General features: G+C 40.5%; 1 protein-coding gene across 1 annotated transcript in view; it reads left to right on the plus strand.

Annotated features, from left to right (window-relative positions):
* The window catches only part of LOC140933215 (dedicator of cytokinesis protein 1-like), a 63,335-nt gene that overhangs the window by 26,150 nt on the left and 19,967 nt on the right, over positions 1-17,218 (plus strand). The window contains exons 23-40 of the mRNA XM_073382730.1: positions 42-195; positions 2,025-2,122; positions 2,569-2,652; positions 2,767-2,867; positions 3,175-3,271; positions 3,774-3,826; positions 4,460-4,568; positions 5,115-5,185; positions 7,833-7,939; positions 8,438-8,565; positions 10,286-10,381; positions 11,343-11,441; positions 12,063-12,157; positions 12,364-12,442; positions 13,112-13,212; positions 14,011-14,069; positions 14,861-14,932; positions 16,506-16,582. Of these exons, the coding sequence (XP_073238831.1) occupies positions 42-195; positions 2,025-2,122; positions 2,569-2,652; positions 2,767-2,867; positions 3,175-3,271; positions 3,774-3,826; positions 4,460-4,568; positions 5,115-5,185; positions 7,833-7,939; positions 8,438-8,565; positions 10,286-10,381; positions 11,343-11,441; positions 12,063-12,157; positions 12,364-12,442; positions 13,112-13,212; positions 14,011-14,069; positions 14,861-14,932; positions 16,506-16,582 (1,680 nt within the window). The remainder of the gene's footprint in view (positions 1-41; positions 196-2,024; positions 2,123-2,568; positions 2,653-2,766; positions 2,868-3,174; positions 3,272-3,773; positions 3,827-4,459; positions 4,569-5,114; positions 5,186-7,832; positions 7,940-8,437; positions 8,566-10,285; positions 10,382-11,342; positions 11,442-12,062; positions 12,158-12,363; positions 12,443-13,111; positions 13,213-14,010; positions 14,070-14,860; positions 14,933-16,505; positions 16,583-17,218) is intronic.

Here is a 17,218-nt window from a genome sequence, read left to right on the forward strand (position 1 = left end):
CCCTTTTTCATGCCTTTTTGTACTTTGTACTATTTTGACAGAATGATCATGGGAAAGTTCCTCATCCCTCCTCTTATCTAAATCTTCCTTCCAAAAAAGACGAGGTTCCCCCAGCAAAAGCAAGCGCGCACACACCAACAAATGACCGAATACGGATTGATACTCTTCTTTGCTCAACCAAACTAACTCAAAACGGTAGGCTTTTTTACTATTTAACCCGTGTCATTTCTGTCTATTATATTTAGTTTGTTTAGGTTTGACAAAATCGTCCTGACGTACGTCCGTACGTCCACCCATTCTGTTAGCGGATGTAAAATGTCACTACGAGGGCATATACTGTGCTTAACTTGTATTGGACATTCATGTTATGGTCAACTGACACCTGTCAAAAAAGTGTCCGCTGATCAGTGTCACATGACTGTATGGCGGGCGCAGGTATACAACTCATCAGGGTGACGTATGTTTTTAAAGTTATTGGTTTTCATTTGATCACAGGCTTAGGTCCATTTTAAGGTAGAATTGAGTTTGCTTTCTGCTGACGGAAAAAGGTGAATTACTTGAGAAAGACGTTTCTTAAACGATAACTCGAGAGCTTCGCTTTTGGCCTTGACTAAACTGTAACTGCTCTGGTTACTTACACTACTGCCAGGATCACTTTAACTTATTATTCACTTGCTTCATACTCAGTTCATATGTGATGTAATTAACGTCATCATCTGGCGAATATTACCAACGGACCACAATACCTGAGAGCTTTAGAATTATGTTTACGGCAAACGGCAAACGTCGGGTTCAGGTTGACAACTTTTCAAGTAAAAGAATGAGCAGGTAAAAATTGCCCAAAATAATTCCAATGGTTGGACTGGACATGAAACTTCTTATTTGTGCGCATATAATAAATAGCAAACGGCAATTTAAGAAAACCTTGTTCACGTGGTACGAATTGACGTTTACTGTGGCCCACAAAGTGATTCTAAATCTCTCTTTTAATATTGCCGAACCTTATCCACACTAGCAAAATCAGCATGAAACGAAGAGAGAGCCGCTTGTGCAAGAGTTGGGCCGGTAGGGTTCAGCACCGAAGTACAGTGATTAAGGCTATGCACCGTTGTAAAAATGGTTAGCTTTCAAATATTGTAATAAGCAATGCCACGTAAAGTACGTCAAAAATAACCGGTGTTGATAGTTATCGCTTAATGGTGTAGTGGATACGGATGTGGATGTTAAAACAAACTAAACGCCGAAAGGCGACTGACTTCACTGGGCTGCCATAAAAAAAAACCTAGACTAGACAAAAATATTGTGTTGCAACAAAACGAGAAGTTTACTAGAACAGACAGCCAACAGCTTACAAAAGGATACAACCCAATAAACCCATCCCGATCCACGGGCCTCATTCAACCGACTGCACAGAGACTAGTCCTCTTTGTCCTTATCCGAAATTTAGACCTCCAAAAAGGCCTGTGTTCCATGAAACAAAAGGAAATATTAAAATGAAAAGCCTCTTATCAAACAGAAGCTACAAAGATGGGAAAACATGCTTTATTAAAACACGCAACGCCTTCTGGGTCATTGGGTCAATAATTAATACTGTTCATTTTTTAGTGGAGACGTCCCAAACGGGATTCATGACTGGTCATGCCACAGGCAGCCCAGTTATTTTGTGGGTTCAAACCTTACGTACTCTGTTTTCTTCCTTCATTAATGTACTACTCTACTACTTAAAGATCGAATTTTTTTTTCATGTATTTTACGTGAATGTGACAACCTGATTTTGGGGTATTCATTTTAGTCACAATCGTGCAATAAGATATAGAGCGCCGCGTTTGCTCGCCCCTAAAATGAAGACTTGGATCGCGGAATCTCCCCGTCGCCTCACCCATTAAGGGTGATAGGGGAATCAATGTGTTGTTACCATAGTAACTGATTTTTCATCGCAGCTGCACTCAGTCCATATGTTGGCCAGAGGTGTCGTTTTTTTGTTTATCGTCCTTTTTCCAATATTGTTCTGTCCTCTACTGCAGTTGATCTTCTTGGACTGCTAAAGTGGAACTCTATGGTTGGAAAGTTGAAAGATATATTAGTGACTGTCATGAAAGTCAGCGGCGAAGAAATCGTTAAGGTTTGTGGTCTCATACAGTTATGCTGCCATCCAAGTGTGTAACTGGTTTTCAGTGACCTACTGCTGGGGGTACCTGATGGTGGACTAGCAACCCATCCAGGCGGGGGATTTGGTGGGGGGGGGGGGGGGAGGGGGGTTTGTAAGCAATGATTCCAAGTGCTTTATGCTACAGAGACCGAGGGGTGGGATTTCAGCCTTGGTCGAGAGGACTCCTTGTGGCTATTGCTCGCCTTATATTAGGTTACCCTCTACAGGCGTGTAGTATGACATTTTCACCCAAATGCTCAATGCCTTAATTTTTGTCATTGCTAAATGGCAGTGACAATTACATCCTCAAGTTCCTTCCAGTTTAAGTTTTAACTAAATCTATTATGCTTTAACTTTGAAAGCAGAAGATAATGTACAAAAGCATTATTCACAAACATTTTTTTTTGTTTTCTGTTTAGTTCTTGACCGATACTTTTGATGCGTTATTTGCAATTTTGATGGAGCATGCCAACAAGTATGACCGGCTTGTTTTTGATGCCCTGGTAAGTGAATTAAACTTCTAAAGCGTTACAAAGCATCTGTTCAGTCATAGCCGCCACCGATGAGGTGGTTACCGTAATATCATGGTGAGTGAGCCGTTTTTCTGTTAATCTCAGGTATTTACAATCAGCTTGCTGGCCGACAAAAAGTATCACCACTTTAGACCTGTGCTGGACGCCTACATAGAGGAGCTCTTTGGAGCTACTAAAGCCGATCAGTAAGTTAATCTCGGTGCTGCCACTGAATAGAACTTGTAAGCCTTTTTATGACGGGGGGGGGGGGGGGCATTCTCAAGAATAATCTGCAAGGTTATTCCATACAAATCATCGCCTATCTTGGCTACACAGTCGCACTGTTTCGGTACCTTGAGTCATGATCATTTCTTACAAAAAGTTCTTCTCATTGAATTAAACCTTGAAAAATACGGTTCATGGCGATTATCGTCATTGCTAAGTTGTAAATAAACCCATGAAGCTAAATGACCAGGAGTGGTTACCTTAATTGTTTTCCTTGTGCATTTCTAGTATTCTGATTTTGGTATTTCTGGAGTATATTTCTTACGCTACCACAGAACAACAGCCAGACAGAATACGAATGGATCTCCTTCTCAAGGCTATGAAGGTATGGATGCCTTTTTTTGTCTCCCCTGTGCGCTTGTCGATTTCTTCTAGTCTGTGTTTGTGTGTGTGTCAGTCCTTTTAACTGTCTGTCTACCGCTTTGTCTGTCTGTCTGCCTGTAACTGTTTTGTCTTACTGTCGGCCTTTGTCTGTCTGCGGCCTGTGTCTGTCTGTCGGTCTGTTCACAAATAGTCGGCAGTCACTCAGCCATCCTGTTACTCAGCTGGCACGCCTTGGTTAGCTTTCGTGTTGTAATTTTCATTATTCAGCATCTCTCAGTCTTTTCAGTATGAAATTCTGTGATGACAAAGGTTGTCGCCTCAACACCCCAACCCCCGCTCAAACAAAAGCCAATTTCCGCTTTTCATCCCTCTACACAGGGCTAACATTTTTGTCGAACTCAACATGTCTGCCTCTTCAACTGTTTTTTGCCAGTCACAATTTAAATCACTAGATTTATGATATGCACGTTGACAACTATTGCTTGTTCTTATTTATTTGTTAGGCAATGGAGTACATTATTAAGTTCATTGTCCAGTCAAGAATTCTGTTTCAAAGGTAACGTGTGCAATATTTGTTTTTACGCCTAGCAGTGAACGCAGTCGTTATCTTGAACGAAACTTTGCAAATTTATCGTTAATCAGTTTTGTAACATAATTAGTTACCTACGAGGACGAGACTTAGGTTATAATTTTTTTCTCCATATTTTTAAAAAAACATATACACCCTGGAAACTTCGTTTTACTTTTTTCACTAGAAAAGTTATCTTTTTTTTTCTTTTGGAAAAAAGTGAAGCCTTCCCACGATCGATCGCAAAATGATAAAAATTCTAACTTTCCGCACTTTGCGCCAGTACGTAGTAGAATGACGAAACGGCTATCGTGTTTTCCAGCCAAAATGACACTGGAGGAGGAGTGGAGTTCTCGATCGATACGATCCAGGATAAACATGTCAAAAATCTAAGATTGCTAACGTAATTCGTCACCCATGATATTAATAGGTAATCAAATGGTATACTGGTGAAATTATGGAATAATTTCACTAGCGTTTTGTCCAAATCCTAATAATTTCCCGAGCCTAAAAGATTTGGACAAAACGCGCGTGAAATTATTCCCTAATTACACTCGTCACCATTTGATTACACATACTTATCCAGGACACTAAATTCATTACTTCTTGATCTTGTTTTAGAGCTGTGGGTGACAAGGGTCAGGCAGAATTCGAGGAACGATTGAGAAAGCTTTTCCAGGCTCTAGTTCAGTTAATGGCTGACGTTAAGAATGAAACCCTCTTAACTCAGGTACTTAAAGGAGACGTTACACGAGACGATTCGCATCGACGATTTTTAGCGCAACACAGCGTTGCAACATCATTGCGACATTGTTTCGAATGGTTACAACATTGTTTCAGTATTGCAACGCTGTGTTGTGCTAAAAGTCGTCGTTGCGAAGTCGTCCACAGTAACATCACCTTAAGATCTTAAAATTATCATAGGGGGTGCAAAACCCACGAGGGGCCATGAAATTTCCTTTTTTTGCGAGAAGACAGAATGCCCCTGGGTGCCCGACTTCGCTCGTCTATCTTTGTGATTTGTGAAAATAAGAGATTGCTTATAAAATCTGTTGCTAACCAACCAGGAGCTTAACTAAATACGGCGGCAACAGCAACGAGAAGTTAAGTCAGATAAAGTTTTATAGATGACCATAATACACGTACGATTCAAGTGAATTGCACTTTTTGGTACATTTTCGTTGACGTACGCTGGTGATCTACGACGTGAAAATTCTTTTTGCGTTGTTTTATGGGGGTGTAAACTCACGACGACTAGTTTTCGTTCTTTCCATAGGGTGCTGCCTTGAAGTACTTCCCCGCAACATTTGTGGACTTGATGCAGGTGTTTGACATAAAGGAACTCAGGTTAGCAGAAAGACGGGGGGTGGGGGGGGGGGGAGATTTTCCGTAACCGGGGGTTGCTGTCGTAAATTTGGCTCAACGGGAAGGGTGTTAGTCCTCTTTTGATTGGATTTTTTAATTTCTCTATGTTTAACAACTTGAGAAAACTGCAACCATTTTCAAAAGTTTTCCTAAACAATCGTGGATATTCATAAGATGATGAACTTAGCTAACCCAAGATCGTCAACAACTTCAAGTAAAAAAATACGAAATAACAGAAAGTTGATAAGCAAACATCGACTTACTTTACGTAACATGTCGGTTGTGACCTCCACACTTGCTTCTGCACCTTGTTTTTGTAAAAAAAAAAAAAGGTTCCAATTGATAGCGGCTAAAAGTACGACGTAACTTCACAGTTGCGAAAAGAAAGCCTGATAAATTTCAGGCGTGAACGGGTTTCGAGCTCTTGACCTTGACCTTAAACCTATCTTATAGATTTGCTTATTTTATTGGTTTTTCTTTATTCGTTCTCAGCTAAGGGCAATACAAGCGATAAGTTTAAAAAGTGAAAGTGTTATCATACGTAGATCGTTGTCTCGATACTTTGATTTTAGTTTTGATTTTACAACGTACGGGGGCACCCAACGAGAATATAGTTCAAAACCACTTAAACGTAGCATTGTTAAACGTATTTTAGTATCTAAACAGTAGATATGGGCATATTTTTATCCCCTAAATTGTTCATTTTTCGGATTTCCTAGCTGAAAGTCTGGTGATCCGAACATTATAGGGATCACACCTTACCTTTTCGAAAATTCCAGCCAGTAAAAAGGCTCTCGAAAATTCGAGGCGGCCTTTTTAGGGTAAAAAATCCGTTAAAAATGGGCAATTATACCATGTTTTAGATGTTCGAAAATCCTAGGAGAGGCAGGCAAGCAAGAAATTTTACACAAAATGTTCCGAAAATTTTAGATCTCAAATCGTCTTCCGAACAGATATTTTCCGAAAATTCACGTTGGGTGCCCCTGAACGTATACAATTACTTTAAAATTGAAGGAAACCTTCAAGTAATAATGCGGTGAGTTAGACTTAAGGATTAAGTGTGTCTTGGGATCAAGGAGTTTTACGAGACCGAAAGTATTACCTTCAAATAACTTGAAAGGTTAAATAAAAAATTTCAAGATTCAAAGACCCTGTTAGACGCATAATGCGCTAATACGAGAAACGTAAGTGACAGATGACCTAGTGACTATGAACGGGCTAAGACCGTGATACTACGCGTTTAACTCCTACTTAGTTAAGAGCAGAAATAGTTTAGAGGAGATCTTTTACTTAATTAAATTAAGTTAGCACCTACCTTTACTATTACTTATTATTTTTCCACTGAATCAACGACACCGAGTAATCCAAACAAGAAAGTAAATGCAGTAGAAACTTCTAGGTCGTTTCCAGCGCTTTTCAGTTCTCGCACACGTGTTTCTTTAGCTTCACGTGCGTATCACCACTCCACTTTCGCCACTATGAACAGTTGCAGAATCCTAAGGAACTCCTCGGTGCAAAGTCAAATGCCCGTTTTATTTGTCGAAAACAATTTCGATGCGGCCGTTTTTAAAATAGCTTTATAAGAAGTGATGATCTTTTGGCCAAATTATGGGCAGATGATAATCGACGGTCCTCGAAGTCACGATCACGTCTCGCGAAATTTGGACTCTTGTTGTGAGATGTCATTTTATTGAATCCAGTCGATGTATTCTTGCACAATATCAGCTTTTTGGATGTATTCAGTTTACTGGAGTTTGTAAGAGATTTGATGGTAATTGGAATCGCTGTTGGTTAAATATCCACTTTGCAAGGTTTGGTAACAAACGATGCCTGGTTGTAAGAGGACATAAAACTCAAAAGAATCGGTCGATAATTTTGTCACTCAAGAACAGAGGGAAAACATGTTTCACGGTGGAGAATATACTTGGTAAATTTGAAGTTAACTTTAATGAGTCTGTTTTAAGTTTGTCCTGAAATTGCATGTTAATGTTAGCTAGTGACACTAAGGTAAAACTAAATGAACTCTCACAGAAAATTTACTAAAATAAAACATGGCAGTTGGAAGTTGCGTAATTGACATTTGCATATAAGTGATTAAGCGTGAGGCCAAGATGAACAGATGTTGGGCAACTTTTTGTTTTGTTTTGGTTTTCGTTGTTATGGACCGAGACGAAGTCCACCTTCATAAAAACGTCAAAAACCATCTTGAACGACAAGATTGGCCTATAAAGGATTTATTATATTAATAGCGAAAACAAAATCTTTTCTTGCAATATGAAGCGGGAGATCCCGAGCGGGAGTACTCCCATCTTGCCTGGTCAGGGTAGCCAATCAGAACGCAGGATCCGCTTCATTTCGCCCTTTTAAACCCAGACATAATTCAAATGGCCACAATAGAATTTTTTTTTTTTTAACGCTGAAACTCTCTGATTAACAGCTGTGAAAACGTCCTCTCAGCAACTTTTATTTGAATGCATTATATATTTTATTCTATTTATTTATTTATTTATTTTGCGTGGAGTTAAATTTTATTGATAGAATTACCCTGTACTTCATTACCAACAGCAGACCAAACAGAAGGTAGCTTATTTCTTAGGATTAAATTGCTTCAATTGTTCTTTTTATTTAGCTACTATGCCAGGGAATTCATTGAGAGAATCCCAGAGAAGAGGTTGACTTCTCAGAAAATGGACTGCATTCACCACATGGTGAAAACCAAGTTGTTTGAAGATCAAGGTAGGCATTCACTTAAGCTGCAACTTCAATGGTTTCGCTACAAATGATACGGCCGAAGAAAAGACTCACTCAAAAAAGTGTAATTTAGTTTTGTAAAACACTGAGAAATAATTAGTACCATGTGAAAGTACTGCTGAAGAGGTTTCATTTCAATGGTCACATCATTGGATTTCGTCCACAGACTCAAAAGTCAGAACTACATACTAAATAAGTAGTACCATGTGAAAGTACTGCTGAAGAGGTTTCATTTGAATGGTAACGCCATAGGATTACGTCCACAGACTCAAAAGTTAGAACTACTTAGTAAATAAATGGTACCATGTGAAAGTACTGCTGAAGAGGTTTTATTTGTATGGTAACACGAAAGGATTTCGTCAACAGATTAAAAAGTTAGAGTTGTAGCTGTAACGTTGTCTGGATAAAAGGGTTAATTAAGATCATTTCTGAATCTAGTTTCTTGATATTTTCTTACTAATGCTGTTTTACCTTAAACTGCAGAATCAAGATATGTTTTGCTTCCCATGGTTGTTGAACAACTCAAAAATAAGATGACCGAAGTCGATGAAATGAAAGTGTGCATTGACATCCTGAACGATATCCTGATTACGCTGACAAGGAATGATGTGGTGAGTGAATTTAAGCTACGGCGTTCACAAAAACGTGGAGCTTGTTTTGCAACATTGCTTCAAAACGAGTCGGACAGTGATGTACGTTTTACCAACCACGTTCAAAACCTGTCTTGCAACAAATCAGTTTTCAAGTTGCGTGAACACAGACTTGTACTGGATAAAATTACGCGGAAGTCACGCCATACACGAGAATTAAGTCACTTGCTGCTAAACAAGTTTGCCTTGGGTCGGTAGAGCGCGTAACTTCTACCAAATTTGATGCAAAAAGTAGAACTACTCTCTACTTTTTGCAAAAACGTTTCGCAACTTGCAACAACCTGATTTGTTGCAAGACACGTTTGACTTGTGGGTGGTAAAACGCGCATCATAGCATTTCAACTCGTTTTGGAGCAATGTTGCAAAACAAGTTGCTCGTTAATGTTGCCCGTTTTTCCGGACCTTATGCTGCACTTTTCCTGACGCAGACACTTTCAAAACACGGTTGACTGTCGCCTAACCCTTTAAGTCCCAAAAATGACCAATATCAATTTTCTCTTAACAATTTCACCACATGATCAAGGTAAAAGTTTATGAGAAACATGAAAATGATTGCAAAAGGGAAAATACTCCGATCTTTTAACAAACTCTCGCTACTAGTTCTCTAAGGAAGTGCCGGGAGATCAGTGTGGAGAATTCGTATGTGACATTTTGACTGTGGTGATTGGGGCTTCATCACGACGGCAAATAAGTTACGTTCAAGCACTGTGAACTGGCCACCAAATGAGAGAAATATAGAAATAACCGCTTAAAACAGAGACGGAGAATTTGCACAACAAAGTAAATAGAATCTTAAACACACGAAAGTGATTGCTTTTTTTGTTTGTTTGTTTTAAACTGTTCATCCCTACGGTTTTTCAGGAGTGTATCTTTGTTGTTTTTATCTTATCTGTCGTCAGATCTTTTAGTTCTCTATGGTCCGTCTTTTCACAGGACACCTATATCAGACAGCACATGGACTTGCACTTGCCCTTATCCCGTTGTCATGATGTCCGTGCGGGCGACACGGACCCTGCAACCGTTTCCCTCTATTTGACTTTGTTTTCAGATACTCTTAGGGCGTCGCCAAACCACAATCCTGTCAGACAGACATATTCCTTAAATGGAAACATAGCGTTGGTCCATGAGTCACCTTTTGACTCTATATAACATCTGTATGTACCATTGGCGCCGGAGGGTTTTATCTTTTTTTTTTGCTAATTCCTGAGCTTTATCAAACCGTGCACACGGTTATTTCATCGTAGTTATTGAGGGGAGAATAATAGGAAAGAGGCCAGCTGGGAATGCTGGAGAGAAAGATGGATAGCGGCCCTCACGTAGCGGGCAAGAGGCACGCCTTAGATCGAGAATTTGTGTGTGTGTTCTGCCTGTGGGCAGAACACACACACAAATTTCGAGAACGGACCTCTGAAGTCAGGGTAATCTCTATGCTGACCCCTGCCTAAGACGAACCCTTTGTGCAGTGTGCTGTTCCTGTCACTGTCACTGATACATATGAACCTATTAATTCCCAACGATAAAAGACTAAGGTCTTGGAAAAGAATCGCAGCTGTGTCAAAACGTCGCGTTCGAATGAAATTACACTACCTGCGGATCTACATATGTTAAACCGTGTGTCACTTGCTTAAGTTATACGAGAATACTAAAAAGGTACCCTCATCGGAGCTTGCTTTTTCTTTAGGGTGATACCCATGACGATGTTCTTCTATTGGTGACGTCACTGCTGCGTGTTGTGGTCAAAGCTGTCATTACGATGGACCGATCATTGGCTGTTGTGGTAAGCAACATTCTCCTCTTTTTTTTATTTTTTCAGCACAAACCTAAATGGGAGGTAAAACTACTAACAAGCTACAAATAAAAAAAATGCAACTAGGGACATTTGATTGATTTTCTCCCTAACCCTTCTTCAGGTTCCTCTGGCTTATAATGAGCATGTGGTGTAGTGGTAATGAAACGGCCCTGCACGTAGGAGGTCCTGAGTTCCATTCCGGACTTCTTTTCCTTTCTTTTCTTGTCCCTTTTTGATTAGTTTTTGTTTTAAGTTATTGTAGTTTTGTTTTGTTTCTTTATATAGCGTAAGTTTTTTTAATTTATAAATTTTCTTCCCTTTTGCCTTAATTCCCTTTCTTCCTACTTTTTGCTGTTCCTCCGAAGTGCTACGCGAGGTGCTGCGATTCACGTATTTCTAGTTGTAAAATGTAATTGTGAAAATTCATTGGCCACTTTCGAGTTCCAAAAACCCTCTCTTTCAAAATGAGGCCAAGTGCACAACCTTTCTTGTGAAAATGAGTTTTTTTTCCATGAGAATGAAAAATCATTTAGGCTGAGCACTTAACCTCGTTTTGATACAGAGGCTCGGGGGAACTCGGAAATGACCTATTCAAATGGTTAAAGAGAGCTGTACGGGCTGAATCAGAGGGATCTACCACTGGTAACCACTTATGAAGGTAGTTGCTGGTGAACGACGCAAAATACGTCATCTGAGCTTGCTTTCGGGTTAAAAGCTTGTCGTTTGTGTCAAAGTGTTGCAAGTGTCCTAAATGATTGTCCAAGAAATAAGAAAAAAAAAACGCGAAAGCGCAATTGGTGTGACCGGGTAATATTTGAAATCTTTATGATCGGTTGCGTGTTTTTTTTTTGTTTTGTTTTGTTTTCTTTTCTGTTGCTACTCGCTTAGGTTACCTGTGAAAATCCTACTTGGCAATCTGATATGAGTTTCTTTGTTTGTTTCGTACAAGGGTAATTACGTAGCATGTTTAATAGCCATGCTCCAGCTGATGGACGAGAAGCATTACCAAAAGTACGTGGCTCACTTCCCAACAGACCAAGAATTGCTGGTGAGTTTTAATTCTTGGAAGTTGCTTAGTTTTGGAATTACATCTGAATGTATGATCAGTGATCGCTTTCGTATGCATTGTTTTAAAGTTCTTCTTAAGGAAAATGCTCATAACATTTGTACTCAACGAAGGCGCGTCTTGGTTTGGGATGAAGGGCGGAGGACGTGGTTAAGACCGCTTTCATGACAAAATGGTTACATGCAGTGGTATATAACTCAATTTATTGTATGGCTGAGTCTGTTTTCGCCATGCGATTGGTCAATTTGCGGTCCGTAACTTGCTATACCCCACCCCAGTAGCAGCCGCTAACAGGCACCGTCACACTGAAACTAGTCCAGTGGAAATACTTAGCTAACCCGATAATTACCTCTGAAGTCAAGTAGCCCTCTGGGAAGGAAGGGCGGGCCTAATGAATCCGCGAAGATTCGCTCACAAAAGCACTGATCGCAACGATCGCTAGAGAGCAAGGCTGTATGTAGTTTGCCCCTGCGAACTCCAAGGGGCGCCCCCACAGATCATGTGCAAACTGGGCGAGACCGCTGGCAGCATTAGCTCGAGATTAACCTTGCCGAAATTACATTTAGCCACATAAATCCCTTTTTCATTGTTATTTATTTACAGGATTTCCTCATGGAGATTTTCTTGCTCTTCCGTGAGTTTGTCAGCGATAATATTTTTCCAAAGGACTGGATGGTGATGACAATGGTTCAAAACAGGTTAGATGCGCTTATATCAAATGGCATATTCTTATATCAACTGCCAATATACTTGCGATGTACGACGTAGCCCTTTTGCTATGGAGTAGGTAACGCTTAGCTACTGGGAATAACTGAAAGGGTCTACTAGACTGATCCGCGGAGTGCTTAGGAGCGGTTTGTGTACACTTTGGGTTGTGATTTCTGTTTTTTCTCTTGTTTTGTAGCGTGATATTGAATGCCATCCAGTATTTTTCTGAGGCGATGCAGGAGCACTTTGGCGCTGGTGGAACTTTCGAAACGCAGGTCAGTTGCTGTCCTGTCCTGTAAGCGGCCGCTCTCCTTCTTTCACTTTTTCGTCTGTGTAGTGGGAACAATTTTCCGTATCAATTTTTCCATATTGTAGTTGGCTAGTCCTCACTTGTTGCCACTGAACCCTCCATAAGGTGGACTTATTTCCAAGACGAACAGTTCTTGCTCTTCTTGGCGGGTAACTTAAAAAGATCTACAAAAACAATACTCGTCACATTTGTTGAAACACTTGCCACGTTACGCCCTTCCCAATGTTGATTCACGTATCACCCATCTGCAAATATATGCGAACCTCAACACTGGAGAAGGAGAGAAGAAGTACACTCGGAAAAAAGTTAAATAAATTGGTTGAGAAGGCGTCAGATGGAAAATCCGCAGTTTCAGTCTAGTGTTACAACGAAAGTTGACGAGTGTTGAAGCTGTGCACCTTTTTTATTACATTTATCATTTATTCACTTGGAGGTGATTTGTTCGTCTAAGTCTTGCCACCTAAAGACGCTTGAAGAAAACATGAAGCTACGATTAAAGTTTTACTAACACAAGAAATACAAATTTCAAAGAAAAAAAACCGAATAAGACGGAATTGACCTACCCATTCTGTTCTTGTATCGTATGTGGGCTTTTAAATCGTTATTCTTGACTTTGTCTTTCTTTATGAACCAGTTGTGGAACAATTTTTTCCATCTGGCAGTGGCATTTGTGACGCAAGAATCTTTACAGCTGGAAAACTTCAGCACCACCAAGCAAGACAAAATCTTGGAAAAGTAAGTGGCGTAGATGCCAAACGCACGGAAAAATGGAATCTATTTGTTAAATAGATGACAAAAATTTATCTTGAACAAATGACAATTTCTTTATCAACAAATAAAATTTTAATCTGATGAGAAGTAGCTTTGCGATAAAGCCATCTCTCCTCGCTCCTTGCCGCTAGGGGGGAGGGGCGTTTGCGCTTCGGCCCCACAACTTCCATATCGATGACTAAGATAGGGCCTGAATGTGGTCAACGAGCGAAGATTGGTCGACATTGTAATTATAAGCTGTTATTTACGAATGACAGACAATAGACAAAAGTCAGAAGGATCAAATGTATTATAGTGCACCCCGCCTTACGGCCACCTCGGTAATACGGCCAATTTTTTTGACCCATTGGTGACCATACTTTTGGGACGGGCCAGGCAACGGAGACTATCTACTGTATGAAAACCAGGCTCACGAAGGAATATAATTGGCCAGTTTCGAATGATCAAATTCATACTTAGTTCCCAGGGAAAGGGAATAAATAAAACAAGAACAAAAGAAGTACAAAACAATACAAAAAAGAAACGAATTATTAGCCTGTTCCAGGCGAGTAGGTAGTAAAGAGCGCCGCACAAAGTAAAAAACAAAGCGAGAAAAACAGAGGGGGGACAAGAAAAGCTGATGAGTTTTAATCCTGAATGGCAAAGTGATTTCGTTTTCGTTTCCCTTTTTTTTTTCTGGACACCTTATGGCTTCGGAACCAAGTATAAATTTTCATGATTCGAAACAGACCTATTACAAATAACATTTTACGATTATTATAGGTATGCGGACATGCGTATGATTATTGGACTTAAGATCAGCGAGATGTGGCATTTGTTGGGTGAGTCGCTCGCGTATATTTTCCGTTTTACATGTGGCCAATGATGTAATGATTGTCTTGTCAGGAGCGTTGTACAAAATAGAATCTGAATCCATTGCCACTACTATTAGGCGAAAAAGGGTGGCGGAGTGGTGAGAGCGCTCTCCTCCCACCAATTTGGCCCGGGTTGTTGGTTCTCTCTCTTGCACCGACAGGTTTTTCTCCGGGTGCTCCGGTTTTCCCCTCTCCTCAAAAACCAACACTTGCAAATTCTAATTCGATCTGGGACGCCAGACACGTTTAAAAGAGGTCCTAAGAACTCCTAAATAATTGGTGGGTAAACAAATTACGGTCACTCTGATCACCAAGCTGAGGAGAAACGTTTTTTCCGTCGAAATTCCAAAAAGCACATTTTCTAAGGAAAGACGAATTCATTGATTTGTCTACCACAAAGTTTCAAAAGCTGGTGTTTCAAGTACTGTCCTTTTAGACTGCTTCCAGTCCCTCTTTTGCGTTATATCCGTTGAGTTCTTAGACTGTTAGCGCGTAGGGACAAAAAACGCTTGTAGCCTTCCTCCTCGGGTTTGCGCCCTCGTTTCTGGCGGCTCATGGTTTCGCTGCCTTCGCGTTTACCCCCGTGAGTTTGAAGAAAATAGGAGACTGCTCGTAGTCTACAAGGCCTTAAGTGTGAGTCCGGGCTTTTGCTTCTGTTGAATTAGGCGTGGCGAAGTTTTAAAATTCACACGGAGTGCTCTATCTTTTTCCGATAGTCAGATGAAAATTGTTAAACAGGTCTTTGTTCTATGTCGCAGGTGACCACAAGTCGTATTTCATCCCTGGCTTAGTTGGACCGTTTCTAGAGATGACGTTGATTCCGCACAGCGGTGAGCCAAACTGTTGATGTAAAACTCAAAGTTTTGTCTCGCTATTGATAAAGCCTTTAATCATCATAATATGGCTGAATCCGCGAGCGGGCAAGGTGAAGCGAATCCTGCGGTCTGATTGGCTACTCGAGCGGAGAAGATGGGCCCGGCCCGTCTTTCCCGCTTGGGATTTTTCGCGTTAGTCCCGAAAGAAAAGGTTATCTTTTTGGCCATACAATAATGAAAATGTCAAAATGGCTGGATGCTGGCCTTGTTCTTTTTTGTGTTTTTATTAACCTCGACTACGAGGGTCCCCAGTAGGTTTCTCGGGATTCGGGATTATAAAACAAGATCGGGCAAGAATCGGGATTGAAAGTATGCCCGTGAGGTGGGATACAAAAAATAACCCCCGGGATTACGGGATTGCACGAAATGTTGGGCGGGATTACGGGATTGAAGAACTTTATTGGGGACCTTCGACTACGTCTTTGTGCATAAAAACGTGCAAAAGACCTCGACCAATATCCAGCCACCTTAACCTCACGCTGGGTCAATAGCGCGATTATGCTCTCATACTCTTGATGTAATACTCTCTTACTATAGATTTTACCCCCATGATACTGTTATACTGTTGATTTAACCTCATTATACCATCAGGCTATTGTTCTAACTTCGGATCTGTAAGTCTGAATAGGCCATTTCCACTAAAAGGTCATGTGGCATCACTTTTATGAAAATGAAAGTCATATGATTTTGCTTTAAAAAAATGACTAGTGGGTCATATCTTAAACAAAATGATAGTAATTTAGTTTTTCAAACCCGTGTCATTTTCTTAAAATGAGTAAGTTCGTAGCTGGTCACTTGACCAAAATGTGATTTTTAAAACTATGAATTACCTCTTTCTGAACAGACATTTTGCACTTAAACTTCAAGGAAGTTGTTGAAAAGATGATGTGGTAACGTTTACAGCAGATCTGAGCGTAACTATAAAAAGTTTAACAAGATACAAGCAAAAATTAGTTTTGGCGGCCATGTTGGAGGGCAAGAGTATACCCTCCAACATGGCGAACAATACAAATCATACTACTTTGTTTGAAAAATCAAATTGCCATGTAATATCTCCCTTTAATGCGTTTCCTCTCAAATTTCGGGTGTAAGATAATTTTTGTGCGTCCTGTCAATTTCTGTCATCAACAGGATTCCAAGTCACTGTTTAAAGGAAGTATTGGTCACGTGACCTCTTAGAGCAAGTGGCCTATTGAAGCCTTGCCATCGTGTTACCTTGAACTCAGTACCATTTTATCCGCTCCGACCGTGAAGGCCTCCTTGGCCGTTGTGCACCTCTACCGTCCACTTGTCCTTCTGAATTGTTTGGACAAAAAATATTGGGATCATTTTAGGTTTCTGGGAAATTGCCCACCTACCCCTCCGCTAAGCCAACATTTTGCCCGAAGTGAGAAGTAAGTGTTAATGTTGGCTTAGGGGAGGGGTAGGTGGGCAGTTTCCCAAAAACCTACCGTAAATTGATCCGAATGTTGTCTTGTGAGTCTCTATTCATTCCAACCTATCCCACTGTCCGTTTTCCCTGATACAGAGCTTCGTCGTGCCACAATTCCCATTTTCTTTGACATGATCCAGTGCGAGTGTGCTAACAAAGGAAATTTCACCTCGGTAAGTATTTACTATTGGTCTCGTCTGGTTTTTCAGTTTCCTTATAGAATCACCCTTTGTTGGATAAGCGTTTTATCACATGTCGAAAAGAATACAGTCAATCCGAGGGCGGTAACGCTGTTGCTAGCAAAGTGTGAAGAAGTACAGTGGAACCCGTTAATACGGTCACCAATGGGACAAAAACAATTGGCTCTATTAACGAGGGTTTTTTTTTTTACAAGAAAATGTATAGCGGTTTTTGCCAAGCAGCCAAAAAAGTGGCCGTAATAACGAGGTGACCGTATTACCGAGCTGGCCGTAAGGCGGGGTTTCACCGTATTGTCATACTTCTCCTCACTGAGGACACCTCTATGATAGGGACACGACTCTGTTATTCATAGCCCCGTCTATTTGTACACAGTTTGTTTTTTTTAGTTGGAAGCTTCCAGTTGTGCCGTATTATGATACGTTTCATATTGCCCGGATTTAAGCACGTGCATTTGATTCACTAAAGATGTGAGCTTCGAGCGAGCTAGTTGTGTTTTGCTTTCGTCGCCGTTTACAGTTTGCTTGTTTTGTTAGTTTTCTTTGTTCTCTTAACCACAGAACATTTCATGGTGTCAGAAGTGTGATTCGAACCCACGCCTGCACTCGGAG

This window comes from Porites lutea, chromosome 4 (genome assembly GCF_958299795.1).
Source record: "Porites lutea chromosome 4, jaPorLute2.1, whole genome shotgun sequence".
Lineage (NCBI taxonomy): Eukaryota > Metazoa > Cnidaria > Anthozoa > Scleractinia > Poritidae > Porites > Porites lutea.